Source organism: Caenorhabditis elegans, chromosome V, assembly GCF_000002985.6.
Source record: "Caenorhabditis elegans chromosome V".
NCBI lineage: Eukaryota > Metazoa > Nematoda > Chromadorea > Rhabditida > Rhabditidae > Caenorhabditis > Caenorhabditis elegans.
Genome location: NC_003283.11, coordinates 15,773,334 through 15,798,282, shown reverse-complemented (window position 1 = coordinate 15,798,282; position 24,949 = coordinate 15,773,334). Strand labels below are relative to the sequence as shown.

Genomic DNA, 24,949 nt, shown 5'->3' with positions numbered 1-24,949 from the left:
AACATGTTAAAACAGGAATTTTCTGTATAAAATGCCCTTATTTTCTTGAAATGCACACAACAACTATAACAAAAATGCCATCGCGTTTTTTGACATTCACTCTATTCTTCGTAATCCTCGCAATTTCGACTACTTTTAGTAATGTAGTTCAGGGAAATGAAGAGGTAATTAAAAAGAAAAAAGGATAATTTCATATATATAAATCTTCAAAAAAATTGAAGACCGCACTCGATAGTACTTATGACATGGTTCCTGGAGAAGGTGTGCTCGGGCAGTTGATTCGAGCCAAGCGCCAGTGGGGTTGTGGATGCGATTGCTGGGGATGCTGTGGGCCAACACCGGATCCTGCTGCAACACCGGCTCCATGCAATTGTGGATGTTGTGGATGTGGATGGGGAAAATAAAATTAGGCAGTGTTTTGTGATAAGGTTATCCCAATTTGCAATCAATAAATTATTTACTAGAAGTACATTTTATCAGATCGCCGAAGCGGTGTGTATTGTATCGCCGTACTTTTTTTTGGAGGATATCCTCTGCCACCTATACTTTCTCTAGAACCTTCCGTTATAGTGTATTTTGTAGTTTTCTGATCGGTTAAATCTTCTCATGAACTGAATGTTTATTTTTGTTCCCTTTTCTTAGAACCAATTCTCTAATCAAAAACCACTGACGCTGCGATTTTACATTATGAGCTCAGTCAAAAAGTCAAAAATCAGTATACTGTATCACAAAATAATTTAGAGCTGGATTATAACAAATTGAAGCCTTCTTTCACGATTTCGTCAAGTTGAAACTCTGGATTAGTCAACTGCAAGAGTACAAAGTATCGATTAAGGTCTTCATAGTGTTGCCCAACCACTTGAAATACGTCCAATAATTCGGCGAATCTAGTTGGGCCATTTTTTAGATAAGTTAGCATGCAATATTCAAGAAGGCTGGAACTGTAGTAGTTTTGGTACGCAGATAAGAGACGGCTTCCAGTTTGGGACAGACTTTCAATAGCTGGAATTGAAAAAAAATTAATTCATGGGGCGTCAAAGTTTCGAAATAAAAGAGCCAAATTTTACTGAAATATGAAATTTCGCGAACTTTTTCTTACTAAATGGAAGGTGAAAATTTAATAAAGACTGTATTCCAGCTTCTAGGAAGCAACCTGAGAAACGTGTAAATTTTTCAAAATTCTAAAATTCTGGCCCCTGGGCTCACCTGGATTGCTGAAAAGAAGCACAAGCAGTAACAAAAATTCCTCGTTTGTAATATGAAGCTCAAAGAACGTTACAACCAATCTATATTTAATCCGATCTCCAAGTTCAGAGTCTAACCCCTCTATCAAAATACTTGATCCATCGGGAAATGCCAATTGTTTGTCTCGAAATAAATATACTCGAAACGCTTCACAGAAACTTGCGACTTTCACAAATTTCTTTCGTAGAATAATCGTCTGGTCATGTGAATTTGATAAGAATACAAATGGAAACTTTTTCATAAAGTCGATGGTTGAAACAGCTGTCAAAAACAACCAACATCTATAGTTCAAAGGTTGGGATCTATGTATATATTCAATTGGAAAGTTCTCGACAACATTCCAAATTGTGTAACCTGCTTGTTTAGGATAAAAGTTTAAAAATGTTATGCATCGCTCGAAATCGACATCTGATATAAAATTGATCAGTGATTCAAGGGATGTTTTTTGGAGCAATGCCTTGATATTCATGCCGACTTCAATGCATTTTTGGAATCTGCAGAATTGACAGCCAAGTATCAGAGGAGTATCTGAAAGTATAATTGCTTAGAAATAGTATATAGGTAAGAGCTTTACAAACCTCTGTAGCAAGCTTCACCTCCGGAGCACGGTCTTAGAGCACATTTTCTGATAGCCTGCCGTCGGAAGAACATCTTACAAGCGTTGCAGGATGGGACCTAGAAAAAAGTATTGGAAGTGGAGAAAAAAGTTTAAAATTTCAAATTTGGTAAAATGGCAAGTCAAACGTAGCAATTACTCTTACTCAGTTTTCACTTATCAAAATTTGAGAATTAACCGGAAATCGTAATTTGGACAGATTTGCATGCTAGTTTTTGTTTGATAATTTTGTATCATGTTGAAGGGCTTTGGATATGTGGCAAAAGAAAAAAAACTACCAAAAGAAATGTTTGCCTAATTCAATTGATTGTTTGAAGGTCTGAAACTTTTTTTTGATCCATCGCCTTGGATGGTCTGGAACTCCACTTTCAAAAAATGCTAGATTCGATCACCAATTTTCACACTTACTCCATAATTGAAATCGCTAGTTGTATGATAGCAGACTGCACAAATCTTCAAGTCTAAAACCGAAGCCATCATTGAATTACATACTTGTAATATTACTATTTTATACCAACCACCAGAGAAGCGGGCAGCTACAGTACCCTGTTTTCTTTAAAATTTTACACCCAACTGGATGTGACACAAAAACAAGATCACGTTTCTTTTTCTCCTTCTGAGCGGTAAACCAACGTGTCAGAAACAGTGTGCTAATGAATGAATAAATAAACGTTGATCTTATTACCAGTGTCTGATCAGTGGCGAGGAAATTACAAGAAACTAGAAACCCAGATGCAAAAAGAGCAAAAAAGGGCGAATCAGATTGACTTTGAGCACAAATTTTGTTTTTTTGACTCTGTTGAGATTACACCCAGAAGTGTATTTAATCTCGTCATATATGATTTGATGATGAGCATTGAAAAATATTAGATAGCCACTGTCTTTTAAATTTTGAACTATTAAGTCTTGATGAGGTGCTCAATATGATAATTTCTATTTTGTAACAGCTTAACTTTTATTATTCAGTTAATGGTTTTTTGTTTGAAATTTGGTTTACCAAAACACGAATTGCAATTAAACGGAAGATTCAAGGAAGCGATTAATAATATTCCATTGGCGTTCGGACATCGATCGGTGTCAGCTGTACACTTTCCATAGCCCACTACAGTTTTTTTCGCTTAAATGGGAGATGAAATTTTAATTATTTAATGAACTACTAATACTTTAAATTAATAAAACACATATCAAGTCCAAAGAAAATAGTTCAAGAAATGTAACAAATTTCAATCAATGTGATAATAACCATTCCAGTCTCGAGTATGATCTAACTTGAGCCAATGCAATTTTCTGTTCGAATGCTCTCAGACTGTCTACAATTCTGTCCTTGTTCCCCAACATCCGTGGATCATACGACCATGTAGAGTTGTGTGGCCCACATTTTTCCAGATCAGTCGGGCCAGCCAACGGGTTGTACCACTGACTTCGTCCCATTTGGACCGGTCTGCAATTTGTGATGGTTGTAAAAATACCCTCCTCGCGCCCTGTTATTTTTGGAGGCACGAGGCGGGCGCCCCAACATACCTCATTGTCATATTTGGAGTTTTCCGTAGCTGATTAGTTTTCCATCCATGAATCATAAAATCTAGGTCCGGGTGCCACATCATTGAGGTGAGCCATCCGTCTCGAGCCCATCCGGTTCCCCGAAATTGCGTATTTTTAAAACAAAAAATGAACAAATAAACTACTTTTTTCATAATTCGAACTTTCCCAAAACGAGTTCCAACTCCAAATAATGACTTTATGCAGGCTTCAAACGTGAAAAGGTCCCGATAGCTTTTCGATTCGCTGTAAGCTTTCTTGCAGATATTGGACTCGGCGGACGCGTCGGGGAAAAGGTGCTCAGCTAGGTACATCTGAAAATATTCTCAGGCACGGTTTTGAAAATAGTTACTAACGTGAAGGGCTCCATTGTCAGTTCCATGGAAGCTAAAAGGAAGTTTGAATTCGTAGTTGGCAAATCCTGAAACAAAATCAGTTCAGCAGCCGACAAATCACAGGTTTTTAATTTTATCTTTTGATTTTTTAAATTTTTATTCTAGGTGAGTTATAGGATGTTTAATTTTTCAGCTTTCATGGGACATGAGGAAAGGTAGGCGTAGGTAAGTAGAAGACATCCACTTACCATTCAACAAATCCACTGCGTATTGTGTATTTCTTGCTAAATAAAATCCAGCTGAAATCTCCCAATTGTAAAACCTATTGACAAATGTTACGTCGACCCCTTCTTCTAAAAATTCCTCGATTTTCCGCTTTGGATTCACCACACCAATATCGGCGTCTAAAAAAAGAACGGCATCATAAGACGGCAAAACTTTTGCGACTGTACAATGGCGTCGGAAGAACTTCTGAAAAAAAATGTTTTCAGCAGATGTGTTACAAACCTTACATCCTTATGTGGACAATTGAAGTCTGTATCCAAAAGCTGAACAAAGGTATAGTTGTGAATTTTACAATAGCATTTGATAGTTTCTGAAGTTATTGTAAATCTTTCAAAGGTCTTATGTTGATTGAAAGGCTTACGCAGTGCAATTTCATAATTTTTCAAATTAGTGTTTTTGGAGAAAACCATAACAATTGCTATCCGAAGAGAAGGGTCAGTTTTGGATATAATAGGATAATTCTGAAAACAAAAATCTAAGAAAATAAGTAAGTTGACCAATCAGTAATGGCAAGGGCCAAGATCACCGATTGGTCACCTCACAGATTTTGTGAAGTCGCCGACCAATCAGCGACGCGCGAGAAGCGTGGCGGCCAACGTCTCTGATTGGCCCTAAATTTTAACTTGCCTGAGTTTCAAATAAAATCACAATTATGAATATTAAAACTAATATCGCAAAAAATGGAAAAATCATTTTTTTCGAAAATAGAATTTAGTATGAAAAATGAGATGCATTTTTTCGTTCACAGATTGGGGAAAAAATATAAATTTATGCATCCCAAAATGCAACTAGAAATTGTTTGAGCAGATGGCGTCTGTTCAAGATGTATTTCACACCTTGACGATAGTGAATATAATTATGTGATCAGCAACAATTTGGACCTTAAAAAATGTAGAAATGGGCAAATATAGATTTTATTTGAAAAAGAGCGTTATAAATCAAATGTGGAGTGCCAGAATTGGAGACTTTGCTTTTTTCTAATTCAAAATGGCCCAAAACTGCCAAATTTCGTAATGAAATTTTCTGAACATTTTTCAAAAATGTTACGACGGTTTAAAGTTTTAGGCATATTGAAAGGCATATTAAAACACATATTTTCCGCTAAAATCTCAAGTTTTCCACTTTAAAAAATCTTTTTTATTTGAAAATTTGCTAGTATGTCAAAATTTTGGCTGAAGTTTTTGAAAAACCAAATTTATTTTTGTTTTGTTATTTGGTTATTTTGGACTATTACAATCGTTTTAGACTATATCCCCGCGCATCTTTAATGTTATTTCATTACATATTTTTAGAATCATTTTTTCGGCAATGATTTGAACCGTTATAACGGTTTTCATCTCGTATCTCAAAGATAAGGATATTATAAGTATTCTTATCAATTGATCTTTTGATATTTTCCGAAAACTGATACTTTCAAAGGAAATTCTCCGCTTATATTGAAACTAATTACATCTATCGCACTGACCCAGTTTTTTATATAAACCGTTTATCAAGAATGTTGTCGATCTTTAAAAGGTGCCCCCAGAAAAAAAAATTTTCGCTATTTTTCTCCACAAATGTAGTATGCATCCTCTGTGCAAATAATTGTGCGTATTTGAACAGACTTTCCGTGGCGCTCAATTTGAATTTTTTACAAAAGGGTCTACCGTATCTGATATAAACATCAAGATCGAATATAAATGACCACGGGCCTGAATATATTTATTTTTTCATTTGAAAATCTGTTGAGATTATATTTAGTAGAAAATATTTCAGGAAAAAAGCAAAAAAAATTGACTATGATCAGATATAATACCAACAATTTAATGTCTTTGTGCGTGGCGGTTGGTAAGTTTTTAAAATCATTTTTCAAACTTTTTTAGGCATTTTTAATTATTCTAGGAATTCTTGCCAACATTTACATAGTCACAAGATTAACGATTGGGTTCAAAATTCTGGAGGACTTTCCACAAATTCAAGAATTTCCATCAAGGTGTGTAATCGATGAGGATTATTTTTTGAGCTTTGTTGAAAGTCGGCGAGTCACGGAGTTGAAGGAAAAGGTATCAAATTTTTAATTTGTGAACGATTTTCCAATCTGAAATTCTAGGTTTTTCTGAAAAACAACAACGATAAAACAGTGCAACTCAAACTTTTTGCGTTTCAATCTGCAGGGTTAGGTGAGCAATTTCTTATTATTGAGCAAAGACGAAGTTTCAGGAAACAAATTATTTGAAATAATTTCACTGCTGGGAATCGCAAATAGTTTGCAAAGAAGACCAGTAATTGATGCAACAATTCCGAGTAACATTCGTAGTTTACACAAAAGTATACAGCCACTGTTTCCAAAGCTTGTGGAGCAGTTCGATTTGAAAATGATCCCGGTGAGTAAAGTTGTCATGGTAGGCAGCTTTCAATGCCGGCGTACCGACGTTATGCTTGCTTGAAGGCACAAGGCAGGCGTTGGCAGGCAGGTAAATAAACTAATTTTTGCAGGCTAGTTCCGTTTCCAGTCACCAGATGAACTGGGTCAAGTGCTGTATTTTTGATGATCCGAAGAAAATGCTGAATCGATCAGAACAGCACTTGATGCTGAATGGACATTATTTTCAGGTAAAATTTATAATTACTTTGCCGACGTTTCCAGCAGCCGACGCTTGGCGGGTCTAGTTTTTTCAACCAGTGACTTGTCGACTGCTAAAATAAGCTGCCGAAAAAAAAATGAGGCAAACATTTTTCAGAGCTTCAAGTACTTCCATCACCTCCGTTCTGAAATTCGTGAATGGCTTGCACCTAGTAAAATGGCAAAACTTGCTGCGGAGACTGTATTAACATCAGAGCTCAAAGAAGATTTGATGTAATTTCTGAATTTCTTTTATATTTTTTAACTAAAAATTCAGAATATGCACACATATTCGACGAGGAGATTTCCAGACTGACGGAGTTCATCAACCATCTGATCCTAATTTTACACGTGCTGCTACGGATTTTTTGGTGAAACATTGTGAGAAGCTTGCGATTTTGAAGTATTTTGTTTTTAAGTTTTCAGACCAAAAATGGCACTATCGCACCACTGTTGTAGTCTTTGGGAATGATGTCAATTTTTCAAAAGCAGTTTTTGAAGGTTCGTAGTTAAAAAATCTTTGTGCATATTATTTTTTATAAAAATTGATTCAGACCGAGTTTCAAATTCTTCGGTCATACCAAATCGCACGACACCCCCACTCAACTTCCCAATTCCTGAAAACTCTCCTAAATATTCGGTAGGATTTTCGTTCTGTAACACAAAAAAACATCTTTTATTAGGTGATTCTTCCACAAAATTCAACACCAGAAAATGATTTGGCATTTTCCAGACAAGGTATACTATGAAAATAAAAAGTTCTGAAAAAGTGAATATTTTTCAGCACCATCATCAACTTTTGGATGGTGGTTATCATATTTGGCAAAACGTTCAGCAGTTGTCTATTATCGAGATATTCGAGAGACAAAAGATAAGGTTAGTAGGAACTCAGGTCTACCTTAGGCCTTTCTGCCTACGTACGCCTACTCGGCAAAAATCTGATTTTATTAACCTTCCGTTTTAAAACCTTTTTTTGGAAATAGCAAAAAATGCTTAACTTTTGAAAATTGAAAATCAAATTCCGAAATCCAATATGAACAGTTTTCATTTAATTAGGCGATATTTTCAAGTTTCAATTTTTTTTAAACTTTCCAGGTGATAAACGACATGAACCCAAACGATTTCTACCCACCGGAATGGATAAAACTTGGAACTCGTCCAAATGGTGACATCTTCAAATTTTAACTTGAACTAAATTTTATCTGTGTATACGTATTTGTGTATTTTTTTCTATCACGGGTTCATTTTGTTTGATGTTTTTTTGAAGAAACAAGTAGTTTTCAAATACAGGAGTATTTGAACAGTTGGAGCACGCTTCATACATAAATTTTGTACACTCTAGCAGAAATAACAAAATGGTAAGAAAAAACAGGGGGAAGTAGAGAAATCTCCTTTTACCAATTTCACACTATCATTTCAAAAAAAATTGTATTAATAAATGTTTTTTAACACTTTTTCTGTTGATAAATTTGGCAGTTTTTCACCAAAACTTTGCCTGAAACTTTTAAAAAACCGGAGAAATTTTGCATTTCTTTTTTCATGGTATTCGGCTATGTTGGACGCAACAGCGTTTCACCGTATGTTTTAGTACCAAAATTCGGCGGCACTAAAAAAATAAGTTCCGAAATATTACCGATCCATGAAATGTTGAGCAAAGAGACGCAGACAAAAACTGTTCCCCGCAACGAAACGACGTTGGAGCCACGTGGCAGCCCAGGTATTTGTATGAAAACGTCTTTCTGATTTTTTCAATAGTTACAAAAAGCAAGTTGAAGTTGAACCTGATACACGTTTTTCGTTGTGGGAACAGTTTTTGTTTGCGTTTTTTTTTTCTAATTACAAACGTTCATGAATCAGTGATAGGCGTAATACATAGCCGTTATATTTAAAACTGAAATTATTTGTTATCTATTAATTTTTTAACTATCTAAAAACTGATACTTTTGAAAGGATTTATCCAATTTTTTAAAAATCCGTTAAAAATTGATATCAAAATTACTGTCGACTTTTAAAAAATGCTCTCTAAATTTTCAAAAAAATCCTCACTATAATATTTATATGTAGTATGCATTCTCTGTGCAAATGAATGTGTTTTTAGTATTTGAATTGACTTTCCATTTTATCAGTGCACATTCTCTTTTTTTTTCAATATTTTCTCTGTATAGACATCAAGATCAAATATATAAAAATATATAAATGTTCACATTTGACGCAATTTGAGATTTTTTCAATTTTCAAAAAATCATGTAAATTTAGTTTTTTTTTACTTTTAAATTATGATATTTGATCATTGTGGTACCATAAGCATTTTTTTTCTGGGTGCACAAATATGATACGATTTTGGGTACCGAAAACGTACCTAAATCAACGCATATATGTGTAATAAACGGCCAACAATGATGGGCGATGACAAAATAAAAAGTATGTTTCATGCGCTGCAACACTGACAAGTTGCAAAATTTTAAGATTTCAGCTGAAAATACGACATTTTTTCAAAGCTCTGAACTGCCATAACTTTTATTGAGATTATTTCTAGAAGTCTCATTACGAAATTTGTTAGTTTTGGGTCAATTTTTGGTCTAAAAACGCAATGTTTCAGATTTGGGTACACCAGTTTTGACTCATTACTCATGACAATTAAAATTTAATTAATTAATTTAATTCAATTCAATTATACTGTTCTCTAGCTACTATGTTATGCTTTTTGTAAAAATCATATAAGAAGTCAGCTTAACCTCAGATTTTATATATGTTACCTAAAACCTAAACCCTCAAAAAAAAAATTCGCCCAAAAATTTTCAATCAATTTTCAGGATACAGGGGAAAATGTTTTTGAATATGATTAGATTTACAACTAACAATATGATGGCATTGTGCGTGGTCGTAGGTAAAGATTTTATAATTTTTTAGACTTATTTTTGTAATCTTCAGGGATTCTTGCTAACATTTACATACTCACAAAACTGACAATTGGTTTTAAAGTTTTGGAAGACTTTCCAAAGTTGCAAGAGAGAAAGTGCGTAATCGATGAAGATTATTTTACGAGCTTTATCGAAAAGCGGCGAGTGACGGAGTTGAAGGAGAAGGTATTTAATTTTAATTTTTTAAACAATTCTCCTATTTGGATTTTCAGGTTTTTGTTGAATCTAACAGTAATAAAACTGTGCAACTGAGGCTTCATGCATTTCGACAAGCCGGATTAGGTAATAATTATAATCAAAGTTCCGGGCCAAAGTTCCCTTTATCTTCAGGAAACAATATTCGAAATAATATCTCTTTTGGGAATCGCAAACACTCTACAAAGAACACCAGTGATCAATGCCACAGATTCAAATAATATTCGTAATTTGCAAAAAAGGATACAACCACTATTTCCAAAACTAGTGGAGCAGTTTCATTTGAAAATTATTCCGGTGAGTAAAGCTGTATAGGCATAGGAAATTTTCTGAAAAATCTTATTTTGCAGGCTAGTTCGGTTTCCTGACACATATTGCACTGGAGCAGGTGTTGCGTTTTTGATGATCCGAAGAGAATGCTGAATCGATCAGAGCAGCACTTGTTTCTTGATGGACACTATTTTCAGGTAAAACTGCTTATTACTTTGCCGACGTTTGCAGCAGCCGACTTTTGGCGGATTTTTGACTTGTCGGCTGCTGTTTTAAGCTGCTGACAATACAATACATCCAAAAATTTTACAGAGCTTCAAGTACTTTCACCAGCTCCGGCCTGTTATTCGTGAATTGCTTGCACCAAGCCGGCCGGCAACACTTGCTGCTGAAAAGATATTACCATCAGAACTTAAACAAGATTTAATGTTAATATCTGAAACTTTTGCTTCTATTTCAACAAACTTTATTCAGAATATGCACACACATTCGACGTGGAGATTTTCAGACTGACAGAGTTCATAAACCATCTGATCCAAGTTTTACACGTGCTGCTACGGAGTTTTTGGTGAAACATTGTGAGAAAGTTGGGATTTTAAAAGTATCAATTTTAAATATTTTTTCAGACCAAAAATTGCACAATCGTACAACTGTGGTCGTTTTTGGGAATGATGTGAATTTTGCAAAAGCAGTTTTTGAAGGTATTTACAGAACTTTTAGGTGTTTGAAATTCCACAAAACGTTTCCAGATCGAATTTTCAACTCTTCGCATCTACAAGATCGCACCCCAACTCCACCAAACTACACAATTCCTAAAATCTCACCTGAATATTCTGTAGGGTTTTCATTCTAACGTACCGCAAAAAAGAATTTTATTAGGTAATTCTTCCACAAAATTCAACCCCAGAAAATGATTTGGCATTTTCCAGACAATTTTATGACGTTATGCTTATCACAGGTAAATTTTGAAAATAAAAAGTTCTGAAAAAGTGAATATTTTTCAGCACCATCATCAACTTTTGGATGGTGGTTATCATATTTGGCAAACCGTTCAGCAGTTGTCTATTATCGAGATATTCTAGAGACAAAGGAGAAGGTAAATATGAGTTCAGGTTTGTCTTAGGCCTTTGTGTCTACGTACGGCCTACTTTCCAAAAAAATTCGAGCGAGGGCCGTTCAAAAATATGAAAAGATGTTTAACGTTTAACTTTGGCTGAAAATTTTTTTGACCGCTTGAATATTTCAAATAATTGAGAAATTCGAAAAAAAACAGGACCATAGAAAATAGGAAAATTAAAACTCAGATTTTCTAGGTAATACAACACATGCATCCAAAAGATTTCTATCCACCGGAATGGATAAAACTTGGAACTCGTGCAAATGGGACTATCTTCAAATTCTAATTAACTCTAGTCTTCTGTTTTTCTATTTTTCTGTCACGGGTTTAATTGTTTATTTCAATTTTGTAAAAGGTGTAGTATTTTTAATCAAATTTCCAAGAACCCTAGCTATTTCGTCTTACCAATTTTACACCATCATTTAAGAAAGAACGCTAATTGCTATTTGCATTCTATTCCAAAAAACTGAGTTCTTTTTGGGTGGGAGGAATGAGGTGATAAATTTGAATCACTGTCAGTCGACACGCAAATTTTGTCCCCTCGACTTCATTTATTCGTTATGATTTGGCAAGGTCCAGCTTTTGCAATTTTCATGCATATTTTTGCATATTTATTTAATTCTACACTTTTGATAATGCTATATAGAAAGAAAGGTAATTTTTTTTAGAAATTTATTTGTGTTGAAACAGTTTGGATTTTTAAATACAAATAAAAATTCAAAAAGAGTGGGATGAAATTCAAGGTTACCGAAAAAAATTTTTTTTTTAATTTCATAAAGAATTTTAGTATTTTTTACAATTTGAAAATGAAATAAAATTTTTTACAGTTTGGCGAGAGTTACAATAATTTCTGAAAGGTTTGGAAGGAAATTTAAAATTTATGAAATTAGTTATTCCTTTTTTTTTAACTTTAAACATTATAATTTTCAAAAAACGTATATTTAATTTTTAATTTTTTTTAATACTTAATTTTTTAATTTTAGCTGAATATTCGTATTTCAGAAAAATGAGCCAAATATTAAAATCTAAAATTTTAACATTCTAGTGGGGAGTTTTAGTTTGAATTTTCATATTTACTCAGAACATTTCAGCGGGAAATTTAAATTTAAACTAAATTTTTTTCAGTATTGTACTCCAAGGTATACATGTTCAACATGATTCTCTCGGAAATTTTCATGAATCTCACTCAAAACATTCTCGTGGAATTCCCATATTTCTTCCCGCAGAATCCAGCATTCTATTCATTTCCAGCTGTGAAAATCGTCGAGATTTTCAGCCAAATGGCTTATCAAGGAAAATTTTTCATGGCTTTTTGATGGCTACTCATCGACTATGGGTAGTGATGGTGCCGATTGGAAGCAATGCGTTCTCAACAGAGAGGCTGAAAATTTATTTAGCTATTGGATGGGTATGGTTTTGAAATTCTATAAAAGAAACTACCAACCAATCAGCTACCTTGGCCACGCCCTTCTTGTATCGCTGATTGGTCTAACTCAGAACTGACCACGTAGTGTGATAGACACATGATTTAGGCGCCCTACACTTTTTGGGTCAAGTCTTGATTAAAGTAACTTTCAGATCATACTTTTCTTCCGCCAAATGATCATAATTCTTCCGAACGACTGTTATTTCAAAATGGATCTCGACCAATTTCAAGTTACAGCTGTTTGTGAGAATCTGGAAAATCATCAACTTCGTATGAAAATTGTGAGCCAAATTTTAACAGAAATATCGAAAATGATGAAATTTTTAGAATTCTGCGATGAGCGATATCATACACATGTTTATGCCTTGGGCCTCAGTTTTCATGAATTTAATTGTGTTCGCTTGCATTAAATTCAGAAATCGAAAAAGTCAAATGATTGGAAGAAGTGGTGAAAAGACTATGGTTATTAATTCGTTAGCAGTGTCGCTTCTGTTAACCACAAACTATGTTTATAACAAGTTTTACACAATGCTCAAGCCGGTAAGGTTTCTGAAATTTTTGATGACAAGAAAGAAAAAAACCTTTTGCACCGGAACTAGATTTAGGCCATATTTTTCCAGACAATCTCCCAGCAGTCCGATGAACTTCAGTCCGCCCTCAGCTTCTTCAACCTGTACGGGTGTTCATGCTTCAATCTTCTCGTTTATTTTGTTCTAGACCCCACAAATCGGCAAACTGTAATTTGCACAATTACCAATAGAAAATCAAATATGACTTCGGGAAGTGTTGTGACTGTTTTTTAATCAACTAAATTTTTTAAATAAACTTTAATATATTTTATTATAGTCAAATCAAATAACATTACCAGATAGACAGGTATACTTCTTATATTTTATCAACAAAGTAGTTTTAAAAACATTCAAGTTTTATTATATTATATTCCTAGAATTAATTTTATACATCGTATGAAAAAGTCTAGACAGAAAAAAAAAAAGAATAAATACATATTATCTTTATTTTTATGATTTTAAACGAAAATGGAAAAGAAAATAGGGAAACTTATAGAACTATGAAACTTTGATAAATGTTTGAAAATCTTCGAAAACTGGAGGTCCTCTAGCCTCGTACTTCGCTCTTTTTTTGCTATCTGGTTTCTTTCTGTGTGATAATGAAATGTTTGAGGAGAAATTTATTGTAAACACGTACTTCTTTTTTTTCACTTCGGAGGTATTTTCGTGATCACGAGCGTTCCCCAGGAGCGCTACAAACGTATTGATCCATCCTTGTCAGTTTTCAAAGTCCTCCACTCCTTTGGGTAGTAATCTACTGGCTCGAGCTCTCGGAGCACCTGAAAATTTTAAATCTTTAATTTTAAATGTTCAATTAAAACCTCACTTCATCTTTGGAATCTTCAATATCCCTATAATAAATTACAGCTTCTTTTTTAGCCAAGTACGCCAGCCACCAGCCGAACGTTGACGTTGGTGCTGAAATTTATCTGAACATTTTTGCATAACTTCTGAAAATGTACCTGTCAGCAGAAAGACATCACAAAATATTCGACTTATTGCTAAATCGATTTCCGGTTTCAGAATTGGCACTGTTATCACCTTTAAATTCAAGTTTTCAGATTCGTTTCCAATGCTACCCCTACCGTATAACTTGATGTGTTGGATTTAATTGATTCTGCAAAATGGTATTAGGCTTAGGCTCAGGCTTAGGCAACTCACGTGTAAACACTTCGTTCACAAAATTCAGATCATCACCCAGTACTACTACAGAAATCCTTGAATGAGACTTTTCATCTGAAAAAAATCGGTTAGTACAACCCGCAAAATGGTGCTGCGACCAACAAATATCAACTAGATATTCAGTAGCTACTCGTGTGAATCGAGGATCCGAAGGCTTCCGATGGTTGTTGTATGGCGGTTCTCCACGATGTATATGAGTGCAGATTCTGAAAATTTCGACTTTTATTTCAGATTCGATAGAATCACTACCAACATGAAATCATTTTTAGATTTTTCAGGAATCACTGCCGCTGCTTTCAGTGCCATACGTTTACTCGGAGCTAGCCAATCACGGATTTGAGAACGTAAATGGTGGAAAAACTTGTAGCTCTGAAAAAATTTTGGACGGTGTTACTTGAAATTTGCTGACCTGAAAATAATGGCCTTCCAGAATGAGGTACTGATCTTTGAGGGATTGAAGTTTCTTCGGATCATCGAACATGCAGCATTTGCCCCAGCTGATTCTCTCGCGGGTAATGAAGTGGTCCTGGAAGCAAGATTTTGAGATTTTTAGAAGTTAAAAAATTTTAAGAATCAATATTAAACATTTTATAAATTTGTTGAAATGTCAACTTACTGGAATCAACTCAAGGCTGAATTGCTCCACTAATTTAGGAAAAAGTGGTTGAATATCCGCATACAAAACTTGCATATAGTCTGGATTGGTCGCGTTTATCACAGGTCGCCTTTTGAGAGTTTTTGCAATTCCTAGCAGAGAAATCACCTCGAAAAGTTTGTTTCCTGAAATTAAATTGAAATATTGTTGCTGGCTCTTTCAAAATTTACCAATTCCATCGGTCACAAATGAGAACAGCATAGTTTGAAGAGATTTGTTATAAATTTCTGGAATTTCTGGGCTCTCCTGAACAAAAATGTATAGAATTTAACATACAAGTACAAAATTTCAACCTTCTCAATTACTTCTGATACGTAAATCGGTTCCACAAACTGCAATAACAATAGCTTTTCCACAACTTTTTGAATTTTTTGAAAGCATTTAAAGTTTCTAGCGTCTCGTGAAATTTTCAAGACAACAAGTATATTGCAAATAATTCCTGCAAAAAAATTGAAAAACTAAATCTGGGAAAATAAAACAGACCAAAAACTACGCAAAACCATATCAAATGGTGAAGTTTGTACAGGTTCATATGAGAATGGTAAATTAGAGAAAAATTGAGTCCTATTGTACGAAAATGTATCGAAACGTGGCTCTATCCTTTTGTATAATTAGCTGGATAGCGTAGGCATAGAACAATGTCTGCTGCTTTGTGTTTGATTTCCAAGTACGCAAAAAGAACCTACGAAGCAGCTTACGCCTGCATGCGTTTACCTGCATGCGTAATTTTTTACAGCACGCTCAGTTAAATCAGAAAATGAAAAAAATAATAATACATTTATTTCTGATATCTATGCTTGATTGTTGACTGTTGTGTTAGAATATTCATTGTAACGTTGAAATTCACAATTTAGCTTCGGGGCTTCAGTTTCCTGTAGGGCTTTTTAATAGCACATCCTCTCAATTTTTATACCGAAGCCCTCAAACTTGATACATTACCTTTAATAACGAAAATTGATTATTTTGGACAATATTATCTAGATTCTAATTTGAGTCTATAGTTTTCTTTTAGAAGGACGCCATAATAAGCCCTCAAAAAATGAAGAGGACGACCGAGGACATCCTAAATATCAGCCCTAGTTTCCGGCTAGGTGGAATCAGTTCCCGAAATTTAAAGTGGAGCGAAGGGGATAACCCATTAAACCCTTAAACTTGGCACAAGCGTAATACTTTCATTTTCCATTTTACATCGATTCCTGTAGACCTCTTGTGTGCACTTCGGGCAGGTGCAATTTCTGACGGGTATACTGAAGGCTATAAGGGTGATTTGAATAGATCTTTCGTTTTCAATAATCTTCGATAAAAATATATTTATTATCGCATTCGAAATTTATTTTCAAAAAGTTTTGGCGAAACCAGGCAGCAATATCCACAAGTCTTTGGGCAGCTTATGCTAGCTTTAAGTTTCATAATCTCATCAATTGGTCCAGTTGGCCTTCCAGAACTACTGTAACATCCTAAGGGGCGTCCTCCTGTTCCGCCGGCTTTTGGGTATTTACTCGAAATTGAGTATGCGTAGGCTGGAGGGTATAGTTGTTGGCATGCGATATCCGAGTAGGAATTGTTGCAATTCACTGCAGTTTGTGAGTAGACGCTCTGGAAATTTGGGATTTTAGAGTACAAATTTTTCACGAGGCGTGACGGGGCTTTACTAATTTTTATTTGATTTTTTTCTCTAGGAAATCGAAAATTGTGGTTTTTATAATATTTATCAAAAAAGCCCCCGAAATTCTCAATAAAAATTATTTTGAAAATGTATAGTTTTTCACAAAAGACTGTATTTAAAATGTGATTGAACTAATTTTGAATTTGTAACTTATAAAACAAACCCCATTAAACGCTGGTATGGTGCAACTAAAGTCACCCAATATTTCCGCAGAAAATTGAAGAATAAAGTTTGAGCAGAATATAGCTAGGAACAACATTTGGAAAAAGTTGATAAAAACTAGTTGAGAGGAGTTTTATCCCAGTGAACTATTTATTTTGAATGGTTTTGTTTATTCAGGTGCTTCGAGCCTCTGAAAATGCCATTTGCTTTCCGAAAGAACGAACAGCTAGGAAAAAGTTAAAGCATAAAGAGTTTTGAACTATCCATTTATCAATTCGAAAAAGGTTCTTCGAAAGTGAATGATAGCTTTATTGTAGTCTAGTATACATAGTATATGGTAATCATAATTCCAAAAATCCACAATTGAAAAGCCAATGATTTTCCAGATTTCGCTAGAAGGTTGTCTGAAAATAAGTTAAATTAAATTTTTTTTTTCTAAATTGAACTGCAGACCACAATATTTCCCATCAAAAAATATTTGCCTCGGATCTGTAATATTGAGCATGTTCTTAAGGCGATCGCAATACGTGGAATCCGATGTGCGTATTTCATTATTATTACTAAATAAAATTTTGGTATTTGCCAAAGTCTGTGCAACGACGAGACTGGGAAATGAGAAGTTGGACAAGTTGGGGTTATTCTCGATTTGGATTACAGCGGATTTGTCTGAAATTCGAAAAATTTGAAATTATTATTCTTCTTTTGTTGAACCCACCATCAAGATGATAAATATATTTGAGACTTTCCAGAAAATCGATATTTGTCAGATTAGTGTTATTGACAACCAGACCTCCGAATATCACTTCTACAGTATTTAGTTGGTGTACCAAATGCTCGTTTTCAGGTCCTATCACCAAGCTTCCAAATATTTGAGTACATCCGTCAGTTATTGACGTTGAATTACAAATTTTTCCAGTTTCCACAGTACTTGGCGGCTCACAATATTTTACTTTGCTCATATCGATTTGCAGCTCACTAGTTTTAATAAATGACAATAATTCGCCGCTAGTAATGCAAAAGTTGTAGCCTACTCCATCCAATATAACATACATTTTCTTTCCGTTTCCCGATGGATAACTGATGCTCTGAAGTTGCTTTCGTTTAGCTGTTCCTTAAAAATACGAGGTACCTTCAAGTTTGGTATGTTCAACCGGGTTAAGTTCACATTGGTTGTGATTTTGTTAAAGCCACATGAAATTCTAGTCAAGTTAGTTAATCCTAGTTCCAACATTTCGTAGTTAATATCCCATTCAAATTGCTGGAAATGAGCACTTACAAAAAATTAATACAAAAACATTTTGAAAACTCGGAGCTACCGAAGATTGATAAATGCTCACCGGTATTTTCTCAAAACTTTTATCAAAACCATTGATATCTTTTTGAACTCTATCAGACGAGCCACACTCCACCGTTTCCAGTCCAGTAAGAAATGTTCCACTCTTGTATTTTGTCTCCTCAATAAGTAGGCTTCCAATGAGATTTTTCATATTTTTGAACGTTGCCGCTAGCTGATTTTCCGTCAAATCACATTTTTTATCAATCCGTAGATCTGAACAAACTGTTGTGCAGTTTTTTGGGAACCCGTCAACCGTTTCAAGGGTGAGGTAGTATTCGGAGAAAATACATGGAGGATCTGAGGTTTGAGAAAAAAATATTTGTATTATGGTCCGACCGACAAAGTTAGAAAACTTACCGCATCTTTTGTTCAGAAATATTTCAGTATCTTCTTCCTCCTTTATTTCGTTTGGTAAATCGCAGGGAATAACTGAAATTGAACATAAGAAAATGAAAGCTTTCGTTTTCATTTTGTGAGTTAACTTACAGAAGGTAAAGACTGAAGTCTCCTGAAAATCTTGTGTTGATAAAATCAGCAGGTGAAAAATGCTCTCTTTTTAGAAAGTAAAAAACTAAGAGTGAGAATAAACTGAATTAACCCAGCTGGAAGTATGCATGTCACCCATTTGTCCGATAAAGATTCATCAGAACTTTTTTTCAATATACATATCATTATTTGAACTTATCTTTCTTCACTTGAATTAATTTACTAACTAATTGAAATTACCTCACATTTTTTAAACGTGTTTATTATTCATATCAGTTTTATCGAACGAAATTGGTAGCATATGTCTAGTCTCACTCTTAGAAACGTTACAATTAGTCAACAAACTGCAATTTTTACGCACAAGTAAACTCTGCGCTCACCAAAAAAGTGTAAGATGAATTTTTGAGCTCGCTGTCTATTGATGCATCATATTTACGCGCATATTTTGGCTGGCGTCCGATACATTTTTATTAATTAAAGATCTAATATTTCCCCTTATTTCAAATTGTGATTTGACTTTTCGTCTTAAAATGTCTGCAGGAGCTCCAACGTGCTCTATTTGCAATGCTCGTGAAACGACTGGCTTCAACTATGGGGTAAGATTAAATAGAATGTCAGCCGCTAAAAAAAGAGTTTTTCATAACCTTGACACATGCAGAAAACTTCAGCCGACATTAATGAACATTTCCAGGTGTTGTGTTGTGATGCTTGCAAAATGTTCTTCCGACGTACACTCTTCGTAAAGAACATCAACTCGTGCCATCGACTCGGTGAGTGTATCAGAAAATGTCGTTCCTGCCGCTTCCAAAAATGCATTCAAGCCGGAATGGTTTTCACGCCCACCAAAAATACGTTGGAGCCAACAAATAATGACCAGTTATCTGCGTTCTTATTCAACTTGGCTCATCAAGAAGAGCTTCGGAAGTATCAATTGGTGAATTGCTGGTACGATGGAGATCCGACTATTGCAGAGATTGCCGAACAAAATGCTCCGATAAAATTCACAAAAAGACCCGACGGATTTCCGATGAACCTCGGAGAATGGATTTTCATCACTGGGCTCACTTCGTTAAACTACCTCAAAAAGTTCAATCATGTCAATATGCTAAACGCCTCGGATCGGCATTTTCTTCTTAAATATTCATTTTACGAAATTTCAATTTTTACGGATTCAATGAGAGCTTGTGAAAGAAAGGAAGAAAGCATAACGTTTCCAGACGGGTCCGATATAATTAGTGAAGCAGTTCCTGGATTGGAAATGAGCTTTTTAAATGGTATCAGGTGTCGATTAGCGGCAAGAGTTAATGATTTGAAAATGACAAAAGAGGAGTTCCTGTTGCTTTCTGCGGTGTTTTTCTGCAATCCTGGTGAGTTTGCAACTCCTAAATTATAGATAATCAAACAATTTTGTTAAAAATATTACCTAAGTTTTGTTGATGGTTAAATTAGCGTGGGTGACCAATTTGCAACAATTTGTTAATTAAACTTTTCTGGAAAAGAACCGAGTCGCTACGCAACACGCGACGCGCAGTAATTCAACGACGCCCATGGACGAACCGAAATAACCTATTCAGTCTAATCTGAAATATCAAAATAGATGATGGTGGCAATCCAGAACCCGTGTATTTTTGAGCTACTCTTATTTGAAATTGAGTCTCGATTTTCAGGTTTTCCCGGAATATCAAAAAGTGGCTGTGATATACTGTCCACATATCAGAAGATCTACAGCTCTGCACTTCTTCAGTATTGCCTGGTGACGTACCAAAAGGCAGGACCTACTAGATTCACAGATCTACTAGCAGTGTTTCAAGTTATTATCAAAATGCGTCAAGATTTATCGTATCTTTCGACTTTTCTGTCAATTTGTGGATTTGCGGTTACGAAGAAGAAGCTCTACAATTGTTGACTTTCATTTTTTACTTTTTCTGAAATTATCTGATTAAAAATTTTTTCTTACATTTTTATGCAATTTTTTAATGTGGAGATTTATTAAAAAATGAATTGAACGCAAACACTATTAACTATCTCTGAAAAAATTACAAAAAAAATATTGGTATAAACTTGAATTTCTCAAAAACAGAAAGAAAATTTCTAACTGTTTTTTTTTTAATTTAAAAACTTCTTTTTCAAATTCTTACTAAAATATTCAGTTCAAAAAACAACAAATTAATTTTTTTTAAAGGGAACCAATCACATAAGTCCTAAGAATTCAAAGCTGAATAATTTATTCTCAGGTTTTTTTCACTTCACTGGATAAAAGCTTTTACATGCTTTCATCAATTTAATAGCAGGTGCAACATTTTTCCACGTCTAGTTTTCTCTATTTGGCATTGAAATTTTTCAACTTTTGGTTATTTTCCGTTTTGTTAGATCACTAGATTAGACTTTCGAGCTGAAGAGCTTTCTTTAAAAAAAAAGAAGTTTTTTTTGGAGAAAATCGTGGAGATTATCTGACGTAAATCGCAAGCTTATGATAAGAGGAATTTCAAATAGATTTCAAAACGAAACATGTTTCATTTGAAAGCTCATGTTTTGAATAGGTTATCTCGAAAAAATTTATCTGAAATTGTTTCGTTGTATATTTCTATGATTTTTTTTTTATACTCCGCAAAAAAAATGTAAAAATGATGTTCTTTTCGATTTTTATTTTGCGCCAAACTTTTTTTACAAAACAAATTTTCCATTTACTCAACATATTTACAATCAAAATTCATTTTCATTCAATTTTTGCTCTCAAGTTAATCCCAGGCCAAAAGATTCAAAAAATCACTTTTTCGCGCCTTTTTTTTTCAATTTATCACATATCAGAGTCCAGAGTCCAGGTGCTAGATGTCTGCTCTATTTCTCTATCTCTTTTGTTCCACCAAAAATCATAAGCACCCTCAAATTTTGGGCTGCCGTCATATATAGATACCCTGTTACTAATGAACGAGTGCGAGCTCACAGAGCAAAACAGAAATCACTAGACATATTCATTTACTTCTTTTATTTTATTCTGTTTTGTGGTCGGCTTCTCCATTAATATTAAGGTGAAATGTCTTCAGAAGAGTCAATGTGCTCAATTTGTAATGTGAGAGAGAGTTCCGGCTTCAGCTATGGGGTAAGTTTGGAAAATATGCTGGAATTTTTTGAGCTGGGATTTTAAAAAAATTAACCATATTTGGGTTCCAAAAATGCCAAAAAATTGAGTGTCTATTTCGAAAAGACTATCATAAAAAGTTTAAATTTTGTAATGTCAATTTTCCGTTTTTTTCAGAGCAATGTTCCATCAATTTTTAAGCACCTAAATTTTTCTTGAATGAATTTTTTGAAAAAAAAATCTGAATCATCAAAACTTTTTTAAGTTGTCAGTTTCATGTGAAAACCAAAAAATAGTTTCAAGTTTTAAATCGTCTTAAAATAATTTCAAAAAGGTCACATATGTATCTCTATATATTTTTCATAATTTTTAAACTTTCAGGTGTTGTGTTGCGGAGCCTGCAAGATGTTTTTCCGACGAGCTCTGTTCGTAAAGAATATCGATACCTGCCGTCAAAAAGGCGAATGCATAAAAAAATGTCGCTATTGCCGATTCCAAAAATGCATTCAAGCCGGAATGTCCTACACACCAACTGAGAATCTATTGGAGCTCAAGAACAATGACTCGCTGTCAGCGTTCATATTCAATTTGGCTCATCAAGACGAGCTCCGAAAGTATCAATTGATGAATTGCCGGTATGATGGAGATCCGACTGTTGCAGAGATCGCCGAGCACAATACTCCGTTAAATTTCACAAAAAAGCCCGACGACTTTCCGATGAATCTCGGAGAATGGATTTTCATCACTGGGCTCACTTCGTTAAACTACCTCAAAAAATTCAATCATGTCAATATGCTAAACGCCTCGGATCGGCATTTTCTTCTCAAATACTCATTTTTCGATATGTCAATTTTTACGGATTCAATGAGAGCTTGTGAAAAAGGAGAAGGAGTCATAACTTTTCCTGATGGAACGGAGGTGATTAGAGCAGAAGTTCCAGGGTTGGAGCAGAAGTTTTTAAATGGTATCAGGTGTCGATTAGCGGCAAGAGTTAATGAGTTGAAAGTGACAAAAGAGGAGTTCCTGTTGCTGTCTGCAGTATTTTTCTGCAATCCTGGTGAGTTTGGTAGTTTTGTTTGATACGCCTACGTACCTACGTGCCTACATCCCGGCCTGTATGTCTGCCTAGTACCTTTTTTTGCATTTCTTCAAAGCTCATATGTTTGAGTACATGTAGAATTAGATGTAGAATTTGAATCTTCTGTTGAAAGTTCACGTGTGTTCTGGCCGCACGGGAGCCAGTAGCAGAAGTAGGTGGGAGCATCGTAGGCAGGTAGGCAGTTAATTTCGTACTTACATTTTTTGTACATGTGATGTATTTTTCTGAACGATGCCCATGAACATAATTACAAAACTATTGTATGCGATGTTGTCACTGTTTTTTTTTTGCAATGTTATGAATTTTTCAGGCCTTCCTGGGATATCAGAAAGTGGCCGAGGCATACTGTCCACGTATCAGAAGATCTACACCTCAGCCCTTCTCCAATACTGCCTATTGACCTATCAACAAACGGGACCGACCAGATTCACAGATCTACTATCAGTGCTTCAAGTTGTCACTAAAACTCGTCAAGATATATCGTACCTGTTCATTCTTAACTCAATCCGTGGGCCACCTTCTGCACTGAAGAAGATCTTTATTTTCCGATAGGCATCCTGTTTTTTGACAGAATAAATGATTGTTTATCACATGATGCACACAAAGTATTCTTCGAGATCTTTGCTCAGAATCAGAAAAAAAAATTATAAATATTTGGTTTGGAAAACAAAAAAAATGTAATTTCCGAATTCTTGTAGGAATGTGCTCTTTACTCTGGTTTGTGCTCTATGTAGGTTGATACTGGGATTCAGATAGGCTGGTGGACGGAGAGAGGGCCGGCATGCAGGCAGGCAGACCGAGGTGATCAGCAGCGGACACAAATCGAGGTTGGCGATGAACCCAACATGCTAATCACGATCCTCGAGTTGTGTCGGATGCTTAAAACCTCATTGAGCCACGACATTTTGAAGCATTGCAGCCTTTTAGTGCACAATTTGAGATTGACTAAAACCGACCCTTTATATGTAAAATTAGTAGATTTTTCAATTTTTAAAAATTAAAATCTGGCTTCAAACTAACTTTTTCAAAAATCCCCGTAGCCATTTTGTTGTAAATTTTGTGCTCTTTCAGAATTTGTAAACTAACTTTATAATGTTTTCACATCCGCTGAGTTCAAGTAGAAACAGTGGATTTTCAGTCATACCTTTTAGTGCTCAATTTGAGATTGACTAAAACCGATGCGAATTTGACGTTCAATTGCCATTTATTTCGATATTATTCATCCCTGATCAACACCAGTCCATTTCCAATTGACCCCCTTTCCGTTTTGTATGTAATGTTTGCGAATTCCTTGTAGGTACACCTGTTCTTTCACTGTCTGCTTCTCTTCCCCCTGCTGTGTACTTCCCTGACTACGCGAAGACGGCTGCAGACACCCACGTGGAATCGGAGGGTTCAACTTTTTCAGTTTTTTTTTCATTGTTTTAGTGAAGTGCACGTTGGTTCAATGGTTTTTTGCATGTTTTTGATTTAATTTTTAATTTTTAAAGCATAATAGAGCTATGTTTCTATGAGACTTTATATTAAATACATACATATGTTTTTTTTTGGAATTTTAAAGTTTTTTGCTAGGGTAACTGATCAAAAAATGAACAAAATATATAATGCGAATGAATATTATTTGCACAAATTTTCACACAAATTTTTTCATGCATCCTGCTTAAAATTCCAATCCCTTTAGGAAAATTGACATCACTTTTTGCTCACATTTCTGATACCCCGTTATAAAATTTTTTTTAACAGTTTAAGACTAAAATTTCAATAAGTAAGAGTCCAAAAAACGTTTTATTTAAACAGAATCCTAAATGTTTTGAAAATTCTTGATACATTTACACCTACTTTTTTCTTGTGTCCTTCGTTCGCAATTCGATAGTACTAGATGTTATCCCACCCCTGCGTAACAAGGACTTTTTAGACACGGTCTCTGATCGAAAACATACTAGATATCCATCTTTTCAAGGTCAGGCGTGTGCAATCACAAATTGAATAAACACCTCATTGAAACAATGCAACTTTTTATATGAATTTTGGCGAGACTCATTTGTTATTTTGATTTAATATTTTCCATTGCATGTTCTGCTAATTTCAAGGCTCTTTTTTTCAAAAGCAGGAAAGCAGTTGTTTGCTAAGTTTTAATTGTTCTTGGGATTTTTGGAGGTAGAAT

The 24,949-nt window shown here is 34.7% G+C and overlaps 9 protein-coding genes, 1 non-coding gene and 2 pseudogenes across 13 annotated transcripts; 6 read left to right on the top strand and 6 right to left on the bottom strand.

Moving 5' to 3' along the window:
- Positions 1-74: 74 nt before the first annotated feature.
- Positions 75-404, top strand: T26E4.10 (uncharacterized protein; the record flags this gene model as incomplete). The annotated part of the gene is made up of 2 exons (NM_074538.1): positions 75-164; positions 222-404. The coding sequence occupies 2 exons, from the start codon at positions 75-77 to the stop codon at positions 402-404; spliced, it is 273 nt and encodes a 90-aa protein (NP_506939.1).
- Positions 405-427: 23 nt separating this feature from the next.
- 21ur-14846 lies at positions 428-448 on the bottom strand. Its single transcript, NR_070050.1, has one exon.
- Positions 449-748: 300 nt separating this feature from the next.
- On the bottom strand, positions 749-1,896 carry nhr-223 (Nuclear receptor domain-containing protein; the record flags this gene model as incomplete). The annotated part of the gene is made up of 4 exons (NM_001373169.1): positions 749-808; positions 857-1,002; positions 1,207-1,773; positions 1,824-1,896. The coding sequence occupies 4 exons, from the start codon at positions 1,894-1,896 to the stop codon at positions 749-751; spliced, it is 846 nt and encodes a 281-aa protein (NP_001359598.1).
- A 1,192-nt stretch (positions 1,897-3,088) lies between these two features.
- T26E4.7 (Nucleotide-diphospho-sugar transferase domain-containing protein) lies at positions 3,089-4,713 on the bottom strand (the record flags this gene model as incomplete). Its single annotated transcript, NM_074536.3, has 7 exons — positions 3,089-3,302; positions 3,383-3,714; positions 3,757-3,821; positions 3,984-4,206; positions 4,248-4,330; positions 4,382-4,481; positions 4,648-4,713. The coding sequence occupies 7 exons, from the start codon at positions 4,711-4,713 to the stop codon at positions 3,089-3,091; spliced, it is 1,083 nt and encodes a 360-aa protein (NP_506937.3).
- Positions 4,714-5,773: 1,060 nt separating this feature from the next.
- T26E4.4 (L-Fucosyltransferase) lies at positions 5,774-8,076 on the top strand. The gene is made up of 12 exons (NM_074535.3): positions 5,774-5,847; positions 5,902-6,062; positions 6,110-6,179; positions 6,220-6,383; positions 6,496-6,612; positions 6,741-6,856; positions 6,900-7,003; positions 7,049-7,123; positions 7,177-7,262; positions 7,306-7,360; positions 7,407-7,498; positions 7,718-8,076. Exons 1-12 carry the CDS (start codon positions 5,799-5,801, stop codon positions 7,805-7,807), a joined length of 1,179 nt encoding a protein of 392 aa, NP_506936.3. The 5' UTR covers positions 5,774-5,798; the 3' UTR covers positions 7,808-8,076.
- A 1,372-nt stretch (positions 8,077-9,448) lies between these two features.
- Positions 9,449-11,411, top strand: T26E4.5 (annotated as a pseudogene). The gene is made up of 12 exons: positions 9,449-9,509; positions 9,554-9,708; positions 9,756-9,825; positions 9,874-10,035; positions 10,089-10,205; positions 10,321-10,436; positions 10,483-10,586; positions 10,635-10,709; positions 10,758-10,843; positions 10,888-10,966; positions 11,013-11,104; positions 11,322-11,411. Coding segments are annotated over exons 1-12 (1,207 nt in total).
- A 274-nt stretch (positions 11,412-11,685) lies between these two features.
- Positions 11,686-13,354, top strand: srxa-17 (annotated as a pseudogene). The gene is made up of 5 exons: positions 11,686-11,779; positions 12,251-12,533; positions 12,704-12,832; positions 12,879-13,091; positions 13,172-13,354. Coding segments are annotated over exons 1-5 (902 nt in total).
- Positions 13,355-13,812: 458 nt separating this feature from the next.
- Positions 13,813-15,489, bottom strand: T26E4.3 (L-Fucosyltransferase; the record flags this gene model as incomplete). The annotated part of the gene is made up of 12 exons (NM_074532.3): positions 13,813-13,899; positions 13,947-14,038; positions 14,083-14,161; positions 14,206-14,237; positions 14,282-14,356; positions 14,405-14,508; positions 14,556-14,671; positions 14,712-14,828; positions 14,919-15,082; positions 15,128-15,203; positions 15,251-15,396; positions 15,441-15,489. 12 exons carry the CDS (start codon positions 15,487-15,489, stop codon positions 13,813-13,815), a joined length of 1,137 nt encoding a protein of 378 aa, NP_506933.3.
- Positions 15,490-16,271: 782 nt separating this feature from the next.
- Positions 16,272-16,897, bottom strand: T26E4.2 (ShKT domain-containing protein; the record flags this gene model as incomplete). The annotated part of the gene is made up of 2 exons (NM_074531.2): positions 16,787-16,897; positions 16,272-16,553 (listed from the first exon to the last, which is right to left on the bottom strand). Exons 1-2 carry the CDS (start codon positions 16,880-16,882, stop codon positions 16,272-16,274), a joined length of 378 nt encoding a protein of 125 aa, NP_506932.1. The 5' UTR covers positions 16,883-16,897.
- A 138-nt stretch (positions 16,898-17,035) lies between these two features.
- Positions 17,036-18,604, bottom strand: irld-52 (Receptor L-domain domain-containing protein). Its single transcript, NM_074530.5, has 6 exons — positions 18,479-18,604; positions 18,123-18,418; positions 17,915-18,043; positions 17,501-17,870; positions 17,239-17,451; positions 17,036-17,189 (listed from the first exon to the last, which is right to left on the bottom strand). The coding sequence occupies exons 1-6, from the start codon at positions 18,588-18,590 to the stop codon at positions 17,104-17,106; spliced, it is 1,206 nt and encodes a 401-aa protein (NP_506931.3). The 5' UTR covers positions 18,591-18,604; the 3' UTR covers positions 17,036-17,103.
- A 450-nt stretch (positions 18,605-19,054) lies between these two features.
- On the top strand, positions 19,055-20,565 carry nhr-285 (Nuclear receptor domain-containing protein). The gene is made up of 3 exons (NM_001028989.5): positions 19,055-19,203; positions 19,299-19,974; positions 20,275-20,565. Exons 1-3 carry the CDS (start codon positions 19,138-19,140, stop codon positions 20,511-20,513), a joined length of 981 nt encoding a protein of 326 aa, NP_001024160.1. The 5' UTR covers positions 19,055-19,137; the 3' UTR covers positions 20,514-20,565.
- Positions 20,566-21,531: 966 nt separating this feature from the next.
- Positions 21,532-23,377, top strand: nhr-283 (Nuclear Hormone Receptor family; the record flags this gene model as incomplete). 2 transcript variants are annotated; one of them, NM_001383471.1, is made up of 3 exons in its annotated part: positions 21,532-21,707; positions 22,068-22,743; positions 23,096-23,377. In NM_001383471.1, the coding sequence occupies exons 1-3, from the start codon at positions 21,642-21,644 to the stop codon at positions 23,335-23,337; spliced, it is 984 nt and encodes a 327-aa protein (NP_001370879.1). In that variant the 5' UTR covers positions 21,532-21,641. The 2 variants fall into 2 exon arrangements, with proteins under 2 accessions (NP_001370879.1, NP_001359669.1); NM_001373168.1 differs by having other exon boundaries at positions 21,652-21,707; positions 23,096-23,337.
- Between the last annotated feature and the right edge of the window lie 1,572 nt (positions 23,378-24,949).

Bases quoted from the DNA above. Each gene is read 5' to 3' on its own strand.
- T26E4.4 (NM_074535.3), top strand. From the start codon at position 5,799: ATGATCAGATATAATACCAACAATTTAATGTCTTTGTGCGTGGCGGTT. The intron at 6,384-6,495 runs GTGAGTAAAGTT...TAATTTTTGCAG, and splicing joins TCGATTTGAAAATGATCCCG to GCTAGTTCCGTTTCCAGTCA. The intron at 7,263-7,305 runs GTAGGATTTTCG...ATCTTTTATTAG, and splicing joins AAAACTCTCCTAAATATTCG to GTGATTCTTCCACAAAATTC.
- irld-52 (NM_074530.5), bottom strand. From the start codon at position 18,590: ATGAAAACGAAAGCTTTCATTTTCTTATGTTCAATTTCAGTTATTCCC. The intron at 18,419-18,478 runs GTAAGTTTTCTA...CTCAAACCTCAG, and splicing joins ATTTCTGAACAAAAGATGCG to ATCCTCCATGTATTTTCTCC. The intron at 17,871-17,914 runs GTACCTCGTATT...AAGCAACTTCAG, and splicing joins TGAACATACCAAACTTGAAG to AGCATCAGTTATCCATCGGG.
- nhr-285 (NM_001028989.5), top strand. From the start codon at position 19,138: ATGTCTGCAGGAGCTCCAACGTGCTCTATTTGCAATGCTCGTGAAACG. The intron at 19,204-19,298 runs GTAAGATTAAAT...GAACATTTCCAG, and splicing joins CGACTGGCTTCAACTATGGG to GTGTTGTGTTGTGATGCTTG. The intron at 19,975-20,274 runs GTGAGTTTGCAA...CTCGATTTTCAG, and splicing joins GGTGTTTTTCTGCAATCCTG to GTTTTCCCGGAATATCAAAA.